The 10,150-nt window shown below is 33.7% G+C and overlaps 1 protein-coding gene across 2 annotated transcripts; it reads right to left on the bottom strand.

Annotated features, from left to right (window-relative positions):
- LOC115413773 (potassium-transporting ATPase subunit beta) lies at positions 1 to 10,136 on the bottom strand. 2 transcript variants are annotated; one of them, XM_030126865.1, is made up of 8 exons: positions 9,988 to 10,136; positions 9,744 to 9,862; positions 2,789 to 2,917; positions 1,756 to 1,869; positions 1,475 to 1,680; positions 1,322 to 1,384; positions 488 to 580; positions 1 to 291 (listed from the first exon to the last, which is right to left on the bottom strand). In XM_030126865.1, exons 3-8 carry the CDS (start codon positions 2,877 to 2,879, stop codon positions 133 to 135), a joined length of 726 nt encoding a protein of 241 aa, XP_029982725.1. In that variant the 5' UTR covers positions 2,880 to 2,917; positions 9,744 to 9,862; positions 9,988 to 10,136; the 3' UTR covers positions 1 to 132. The 2 variants fall into 2 exon arrangements, with proteins under 2 accessions (XP_029982725.1, XP_029982715.1); XM_030126855.1 differs by lacking the exons at positions 9,744 to 9,862; positions 9,988 to 10,136 and adding an exon at positions 6,515 to 7,033.
- Positions 10,137 to 10,150: the final 14 nt, after the last annotated feature.

Here is a 10,150-nt window from a genome sequence, read left to right as displayed (position 1 = left end):
GGAAAAACATGCTTGGTAAGATTTAGATTTTTTTCACTGTAAAAGGTTGTTAGATAGTAAATCAAGTCATTTCTGCATTGTGTTCCGTGAACTGCTGATGATTATTGAGGATCTATCCTCCCTCCTGTTGCGTCATTTCATTGCTTTGAGGTAGAAGATGACTTTTCCCTCATAGGGGTCATGGAAGTTTTGGTAGCTGATTTTGTCAGAAACCACTCTGCACTGGATCTTGGCGTATTTCTTTCCAACCAGGTTGAAGCGAACAGCCACCAGCGGGTTGACGTAGGTAGGCTGAACAAAAGAAGGTTATTATTATCATATCTATCAGAACCCATGAGACCACTGTCTAATTTTCTCAGAGCTTTAGTTACTTTGGCATGAAATGAAGGCTCCCTACAAAAAACACAGGGATCACATCTAGTTTTTATAAGATACAATTGGACATTTCTCTATGTTTTGCTACATTTCAAGTGTTTTTCTTGTTTACCTGCGCCAGCTTTCCATAGTAAGGGAAGTAGGAGAGATCCATGTTTCCATTTGCAGGGAAATACTCGATTTTTTCCACATTGTCACATCCCTCCTACACAGAAACACATATAAAAAAATAATGTCAGCCTATGTAAAGGGTAACTCCACTGACATCTAATCAGCATAATCATCACAATGCATTTATTTGTAACAAGGAAAACAGTTAAAGGCATTTATAATCAGATAAAATTATCTGACTCTGATAGATTAAAATATTTAAAGCGTTTTATTGTCATGTGTACATTAAAAAAAAAAAAAAAAAAAGTTTTCCTGTGCAATGAAAATCTTACTTTGCTGTCCACACTGAATACAGAGATAATTTAAGATTTATAAAAATAGAAATGGAATAATTTAACTAGGAAATTAAAATAAACAGAACAAAGTGGCATTTAAGAATGGTAGGCAAAAGAAAATGAGCATAAAAATACAGAAAAAAAGAGAGAAAAATATATATTTACATAAATGTGCAATTTCTGGGTAATTCTGCAAACTGTCAGAGGTAAATGGTATATAACGTGCAAAACTTTAAATACACATAAACAGTATCACAGCTGATACACAGTTTTATTAATATTAGCTGTAAAGTTAATAGTTTTATCCTTCATCACCACTTTTTCCTTTGTTTTGATATTTTGTTCCAATATTATTTTTGCACAACAGCTGAAGGAAGAAATATAGAATTTTATAATTTTCTTTGATTTTTGTCATTTCTGTAATTTTATGCAGTGGTTATCCAGATATATTTGGGTCCTTCATGTTTTTGTATTACTTTCACCTGACACCAGTTTCTTACCAGTACAGTGCAGTTGACATAAGGTGCAACACCAGTTATATTGGATGGCAAAAAGTCAATAACCTGCAAAAAAAAAGAGAGTAAATTTGTCATATTTATCTCAGTTCTGCTCATGTTCTCATGTTTTCACAAAGTGCTTATGAAGAGCCCTACCCGGTTCATTTTAATGACAACACAAGGCATGGTGCAGTTGTACCCAAAGGTGGGGTCCTCGAGGCCTGAACACGGTCCCAGCATGCTTTGCGTGAAAGGGCATGCCCACTTGGTGTGATGGGGGGCAGAAAAGGTCTTCTGGATGAAGTACTTTCCCTTTGTGCAGTTGTAGGTGTTGCATTCCTGTTGCAGGGTGTCGTTGTACGCTACAGGAAGAGATGATTAGAAACATGACGTATGTGTATTTAGACAATGAAAACATTAGTTGGGTAAACACTAACGTTTCAGGAACTTATGGAGGATGTTGGACATCTTCATCCAGCTGGCCTTGTCTGATGTGTTGTAGTTGATTTCAACAATCTCCTCTCCGTACGTGTCCGGCCACACCATCACCCCTGGCAAACACAAAGCCTGTTAGAGGACACTCATGTTTAACCCTTTCATGCATAAATCAAGATTTTTTTTGTGAGTGTTTTTATTCCTCTTAAGGCATGAAAAAAAAACTGCAATTTAATTTTTCTATGAGCTGATTTTTCATGGAATTGCAAAAGTATCCACTCAGCTGGACATCATGTTTACATTTACATTTATGCATTTGGCAGATGCTTTTTTCCAAAGCGACTTGCAAAATGAAAGAAAGATACAAGAATAGATTAAAAACATAAAACAGCTGTACAATTATTGAATTTTAATTTTTGAAGCAAATGAACACATATTTACTGATATACTGTGAAAACTATGAATAAAATATTTTAAAATGCTGCTAGCCTGATGTTTTGTCACATTTTAACATACTCTAATATAGAAAGTAAGCAAGTAAAGTTTTATTTATATAGCACTTTTTAAAACAACATGTTACAAAGTGCTTCACATAAAGAAGAGATAGATCAAATCAAATTAAATTTTAAGCCAATTTACAGAAACCCAACAGAATCCTCCAGGAGCAAACACTTATGACTGGTTATTATAAGTTATTACTCACTTTATGGAGATAATATGCACAAAAAAAACAACTTTTTGTTCAAAAAAACCTGTTAATTACAGTCTTATAATAATAACAAGGAATTGATTTACTCTCAAACATGTTCCTGTAGATCAAGTTTATCTAGAACAGCAAAGTTACAGTAATGGTATGAATGTCAGTGTATGAGATGATGCATTTAAGTGTCCACTGTGTTGGCTGATATGGAGCTAAAACAATAAAATCCATGAATATACAAGAGAACAGCTGGAGAAGAACTGTCCACTGGAGTGACCACTATGCATGAAAGGGTTAATTTTGGTCACTTTTACGTGTTTTTGTTGTTAAGTTACCCGGCGATTTTAACCGGTCTTGGTAATCAGGCGCGTACGGATCCAGAGTGTACATGAGCACCCAGATGGCCAGAGAAAAGAGGGCCGTCATCACCACGTAGAAGGCCACATAATACAGACTGATGTACACTGTGAAAGCAAAAAGAAAGAAACAAGGAGTTACACTGTATGAGCTCAGCTCTCTGGTGTTTCCTCATCTGAACACAAAATAACATGGACTAAAGAAGACTCTGACTAGAAAATGGCTGAAAGGAGACATACCCACTACAAATGACTGGACTGATGTAGCGTACAATATACATGTCATGGAGAGAATCACATTTAATTTAAGATATAAAACTGATATTTTTACTGAAAACTGGTCAAAGTGGCTCACTTATATTGTAACCATGAGACTGGACTTTGTATAATTTCAAAGGACCCTCAAACTTTACTGTAAAGGAGAAAAAAAAAATGTCTATCTATCTATCTATCTATCTATCTATCTATCTATCTATCTATCTATCTATCTATCTATCTATCTATCTATCTATCTATCTATCTATCTATCTATCTATCTATCTATCTATCTATCTATCTATCTATCTATCTATATATATATATATATATATATATGAGTATATTGATGCATGTGTGTGATGTATGTATATGTGGACTAGATGCTGCTCTAAGGTTGGACTCCTCTCCCTGTTGTTTGTTTGTTTTGTTAGTGTAAGTATTTGTGTTATGGTTTTCTCAAAAACAAAATAAAAACTAAATAAAAAAAATAAATAAATAACATGGACTAAAATGGAGATACACACAGCCACTTTCTAAAATCCCACCTTTGTTTACAATATGGGTTAGAACAGTGGTTATGTTTGGAGTGAAAACACAAGGACACCAGTTGTAAGTCTGCACCGGCAGAGGTCAAGGTGTCCGCTTGTTGATTTGAGCTCAATTTAATCTGATTAGAAGATCAAACACAGATGAATGACTCTCATAAAAGCCAGAAGCAGAAGCTTATCACCACGGTAGGGTCTTTATCGTTCTGAAAACACATCTATGTTGTGGTATGTGAAGGACTGCAGAAGTCATACACAGTGGTGAATATAGAGCTTTACTTGTTCTCAGAGTTCTTCAGCTGCAGACCCCTCTTCAGGACACAAAGTTTGAAAAAATGTCACAAATTTCCCTCAGTCTAAAGTTTTACTCACTGTTCTACTGTCAAAACACTGTTTCTGAGCATTTTTGACATTTTTTTTTTGTCTGTTTAAATTTTTTATTTATTTATTTATTCTTTTTACAACTTCTTAATTGTAAAGCTTCTAAAACTCTTAGAATCCAGGATCTATTTTTGTGGCGACTTTCAAATTATTCTGTCTTTTCATTATTTCCTGTTATTTATCACCATTCAACATAATTTTATCCTCTATATTTAGCATACTTCACAAAAAAATGATATAATGTAAAATTTAATAATCAGGTATTTCCCATATTTAATTTCGTGACCATATTCAGTTTTCTGTATTTGATGACATATGGCAAAAACTAACAATAAAGCTGACTTTGACTTTGATATAATTGATTATAAATGCTCAAAGTGAAATCAAAGTAAGAAAAAAAAAATTCAAAAAAGTTACTTTTTCAGCAAAATTTGTTATTCGCAGAAAAATAAGCATCTATTTGTCAAACTACATGGGGGTTTTATTGGTCAAATCAGTGTTGCAGAGGATGACTGTGTTTCTGCATTCTCTACGGAGCCTCTGAACGTCCAAAAAAAGACTTGGAAAATTGCATTTTACCTAAATTATTTACATGTATTGATAGGATTAGTGAGCCAATAGTTATCATTTACACTTCGTTATCTTTTTCTTTTTTTGTCATTTTAATCTTATCACATCTTTTACAACAGACGCATCTCCTGTGTTGAGGTCGATATTTATAAAGTCTCCCAGAGAACACTGTTTTCATTCATTCATTTTTATATCATAATAATACTGGATATTTTCCTCTAGTATTTGGCAACCCAATAAAAACAGTTCTGCAAAACCGTTTTGGGTTCCAACTCTAAGATTGGGAAAAACATAAACAGAACATAAGGTGTAACTGAGCTCACATCAGTTTTTTTGTATCTCACAGTTGCATGTATGTGCTGCATTGTTTAACAAAGTCCATGAGAAACCAAGTTATAATCAAACACTTGATCGATTACGCAGAACATGTCTTAATTAGTTCAATTCCATCAAATATGCCGATTTTTCGTTCAGTTTTTTTTCTTTCTACAACACCAGGCCATATGTGTTAGAAAATAAGCATGACATTGCTCCTTCTTAACTCAAACATCAGACAATTCAGATAAAACTTTAACAAAATGACACTTCAGTCACTATGTCTGTTTTTATCTGTGTAGCACATTTCAGACACAAGTAAACTCAGTGTATTACACAGTAAATCACAGAAAGCATTATGTTTTTAGCCACCTACACACAGAAATCTCAGGGGTCATCAGGTAGTTTGTTCATTAGTTTATTTTTAGCTCCATTCATGAGGCATTTATTTTTTAATGACCTTAGGAATGTGACTGGACTACAGCCAGAGAGCAGCTCAGGAATATATTCAGAACCCCAACCATGTACGGCCTTGTAGAAGAAGTATTTCTATTAATGTACAAAAAGCCAGAAAAATACTCTCCTGGGAAATTTAATACTGAAGAGAGTTAAAGGCTAAAAAAGGCTGTGATTTAGGAAGACACCTGTTGAAAGAGTACAGGATACAATGCAATGTTTAATGATAATTTTAGCCTTGGCTGAACTTCAGAGTATTCGTACATCTAATCATGGAACCTTTCAGAAGGAAGGAAAAGTGATTTAAGTACAAAAACAAAAGAAATAGTTTGGGGTACAGTTTAACTTTTGTTCCCTGGTGTTACTTTCTAGTGACTGGTTCTGAAATTAAAATAAGTTACTGTAAAATTACTATCTAACAGGATCATCTGCTCACCAGTAGAAAACAACTGACACACAGATCAGTTTTACTGTAACACTGGTCAACAACAAATTTATTGTTGAAGTTTTTTGAGCTGATTTAGGATCATTTTGGTGTGCTGAATCCAAAAATCACATTAATTTTGCTCAATCAGGTCAACTTTCTGAACTATGCTACATAGTGGCTTTTTAACATTTTTGCTTACATTTATGGGCATTTTCACATCATATGATACAAAATTATTTCATATTTCTTGCATTAAACGAGTTCTGAAGATTTTACTTTTGCCAATTTATGATTGTTTTTTTTTTAATATTACAGGTGAATGAAATGGCTTCGACTGGAAGATCTTGCAAAAATAAGCCTGATGTATTCTGCTACATCTGCGGTGAATACACCATTGTACCTAACAGGAATCCTGTTAGAAAATGATTTTTTTTTCTCTTAAAACCTATTTTGGGTGAGAGCTATATAAAAAATCAACTGATAAAGTCACAAAAATGTCATAAATTTTGTGAGAAGATCAAATTTTTCAAAATCAAATTAGCAAAAAAAAACCCTGACCTCATTGAGAAAAACAGATGTCATTTTTGGATTTAGCGGTGCAAAATGACAATGACAACTGAAACAAATGAAAAATGACAACTTGCAAAAAACATTTTTTTGTTACCCAGTGTAACAGATGAGTCTGGTATTTTCATATTACAGGTCATTTTCACATGAAACAGGTAGTTACAGTACAGATAATTTCATTCCTACCCCATTTCTCTGGTGTTCTGCCCATAAATGTCCCATTGTCTGAGTTCCAGACAAAGCGGCCAAAGTCTTCACATCGCTGCCCACAGGTCCTCTTCTCCTTCAAGGTGGCCATGTTGAATCAATCAAATTCAATGTATGTATCTCCTCTCTCCTTTCCCTCCACAAATACTTTGAGACTCTTTCAGGTTTGTGTTAGCGTCTCGTGCTCTGTTTCATTCTTCTTTACAGTAAAAGTTGTACCCTGGATGTCGCCCCAGAGTGTGATGCATGCGTTATCTCTTATTTAGTATTTATAAGGCCCAGATAAAGGTGGGCACGCTGCAGGTGAGGGAGCAGAGGTGGGTCAGAAACAGAGCGGAAACTTAAACTTCCAACCTCCACACCAGTGTCCTTAACACCTTGAGAAAACCTTTAGGATCACCTTTAAACATCCAAGGAGAGCACAAACTATAAAGAATATAAGCAGAATCAGCTCCTGTTGTGTTATATAGTGTAAAATATCTCACTTCTCTTTAATGCTTTATTTCCAATAACAAATATAAAAACCTAAAACACATTCATGTCGCTAAAACTTAACTGGCATATCACTTTATTTTTTATTATTATTATTATTATTTTTTAAATAATTTGATTGATGGATTTTCAACATCATAACATAAGTCTCCACCCCCAACTTAGATATAAACATGTAAATATATATGCCAAAAGACGATAGATAGATAGATAGATAGATAGATAGATAGATAGATAGATAGATAGATAGATAGATAGATAGATAGATAGATAGATAGATAGATAGATAGATAGATAGATAGATAGATAGATAGATAGATAGATAGATAGATAGATAGATAGATAGATAGATAGATAGATAGATAGATAGATAGATAGATAAAAAATACGGTCACCGCTCCACAAAGACATACCACATCAACAATAAATAAAAAAATAATTATAAATAAATAAATAAATAAATAAATAAATGCAGAGTATGAGTAGATAAGAATGAGATACATTAAAAAAGAAAGTAGAATTAAGACAAAATGTGTTTTCTGCCTATCACATAAAAACATAAAATATGAACAGGAAACACATAGCATTCACACATATTCTAGATGTGAAAACATAGCAAAAGCAAAAATAAATAAATAAATAAATAAAAATAAAATTGAAAATAAATAAATAAATATAATATGTATAATACCCACAGTTATCCAGGTGATGCTGGCACATCACTTTTAACATAATATCTCTTCTTCCGTATTTTCAGCAACAATTAAATCAGTTAACTATTAACTCAAATGTAAGAATGTAAATGTTTTAAATGATTTACCTACCACTGACTGAGACAAAAGACGACAAGGTGAATGTTGTGGAGTGGCTGAGTGGAAGCCCACACCTCTGAAAGGTTATTCATGCCAGATCATAATGCACCTTGGCAGAGCTTCAGCAGTTTTGCAAAGAATGGTGGCGTAAAAGTACAGTGTAGATGTGCAAACCTGAGAGAGACAAAGGTGTTTCTGCTAAATACTGACCTGAAAGGGGTGAATATTTATGCAACGGCTTTTATTTGCATCACATCTTTTTAATGAATTGATCTTATATTGGAGTTTGCATATTCTCCCTGTGTCTTCATAGGCTCTCTGTGGGTATTCTGAATTCCTCCCACCATCCAAAGACATTAGGTTAGTTGATCTAAATCACCTGTAGGTGCAAAAGGGAGAGTGAATGGTTGTTTGTATGTATCAAAGTAACAAAGTACTAATACTTCACTACAGCACTCAAGTATATTTTGGGAGAATTTGTACTTAATATTGAGTATTTTTATTCTGTTTACTTTCACTTTTACTTTACTACATTTCCTAACTCAGTTGCATACTTCTATTCCAAAACACTGTTAATGCACAGTATTATTACTAAAAATAAATTAAAGGAAATTTGGTGTTTTCACCGCTGAGATTACCGGTGACTGCAACAAAATCAGGAAGCTGATTTGTCATTGAGCCTAATCGTGTAATGTGCAAGTGCAAACAACAGTCCACACTCAACTCTACTGACATGAGCAGCAGTGTAATATTCCAAATTCTGACTGCCTTTGGTTGATATTAACATTTACTTGTACTTTTGCTTTCATTACTTGAGTACATTTAATTATAGATTACTTGAGTCACTCACGTACAGTAAATACTAGATACTTAAAGACTTTAACTTGAGTAGTATTTCAGTTGGTGACTTGAACTTCTACCAAAGTACTTTTTTTGGTAGGGTACCTGTACTTCTACGCAAGTGTGACTTTCCAGTCCTTTATACAACACTGATCAGCTCTGTAATGAACTGGTGACACGTTCAGGGTCCACCTCACCTTCACCCATTACTTCCAACACTCCCATGACCCTCACAAGGATTAACCAACTAGGATAATGAACAAATGAATGACATGTATATACACCGATTTTTCAGACAAAATGATTTTTATAATGATAAAAGGGTGTGTAAAAGGTCATAAAACTATATTGAAAACAGAAATATATGACTAAGATTTCAAATTATAGCAATGATAAGTTATGTTATTATTCATTCTTAGAGAACTTTCCGACAGACTGAATTTAGTTCATATGAAAAGTTCCGTAATTTCCTTGAAAATCCTTTTTAGCAAAAATTCTAATGGATTTAGAAACTTAAGATGTTATACTATTGAACTCCAAAAAGTTTGAAATCATTATCTCAATTCTAATTTTTTGATTCAAAGTCAATAGGTGTGTGACTTGACCCATTTGTAAAAAATTTGTTTTCACTTTGACATTGAATATGTTTTTTTGGGAAAATTCCTGTCATAAAGACAATGATGTTGACTATTATTACCCCTTCGAACACAATAAGGAGGAAAACAAGGGATCGAATGATTTTTACGGACACAACCAACATGCAACATAGATATTAATGCAGAATATAAAAACTTGATATATAGTAGATTCTGTTGGATTTCTGTAAATTGGCTTAGAGTCTGGTTTTGACCAACTCTATATATAAAGTGTCATGAGATAACTTTTTTGTTGTGATCTGGCGCTATATAAATAAAATTTGATTGATTGATTTGATTGGTTTTCTCCTGTAAGTCGCTTTGGAAAAAAACATCTGCCAAATACATAAACATAGTAGTAAAAAAAACCTAAATTGAATCATTTCAGTGCAGTGACTAGTTTTAGCACACTTTGTTGAAGATACTTACATATTTTTAGTTTTGAATACAGATCTGGTGAGATACTTTTTCTGAAGTAGAGGATCTGAATTCTTCTTCTACCACTGATAAAAGAGGTGCTTACTTTTTAGAGCCAGTGCATATTGTTCCTGGCAAAAAATATACAAAAGTGAAGATGTAACACTTTGAATGTTACGTGAATACTACAAACAAACAGGAAAATCTACTGTCTTTTGTGGTTTTGAGAAGACATTGACAGAGCTGGTTTCATTACACGTTTTGTCTGGTTTGACTCTGACAGTAGCTGCTGTGTTCTGAGTGTTTTCTCCAACCCACTGCATGCATACCACACATTTCCTTCCTCTCTCTCTCTCTTTTCCACTTTCATTTTGTGTCTCTCATCTCCATCCCGGTCTTACTCTCTTGTTCCGTTCTCT

Source organism: Sphaeramia orbicularis, chromosome 3 (genome assembly GCF_902148855.1).
Source record: "Sphaeramia orbicularis chromosome 3, fSphaOr1.1, whole genome shotgun sequence".
Lineage (NCBI taxonomy): Eukaryota > Metazoa > Chordata > Actinopteri > Kurtiformes > Apogonidae > Sphaeramia > Sphaeramia orbicularis.
The sequence above is the reverse complement of the archived record's forward strand: the minus strand, read 5'-3'. Positions and strand labels throughout refer to the sequence as shown.

Bases quoted from the DNA above. Each gene is read 5' to 3' on its own strand.
- LOC115413773 (XM_030126855.1), bottom strand. From the start codon at position 6,626: ATGGCCACCTTGAAGGAGAAGAGGACCTGTGGGCAGCGATGTGAAGAC. The intron at 2,918-6,514 runs GTAGGAATGAAA...TTGCTTTCACAG, and splicing joins CAGAACACCAGAGAAATGGG to TGTACATCAGTCTGTATTAT. The intron at 292-487 runs GTAAACAAGAAA...TCTTTTGTTCAG, and splicing joins ACTATGGAAAGCTGGCGCAG to CCTACCTACGTCAACCCGCT.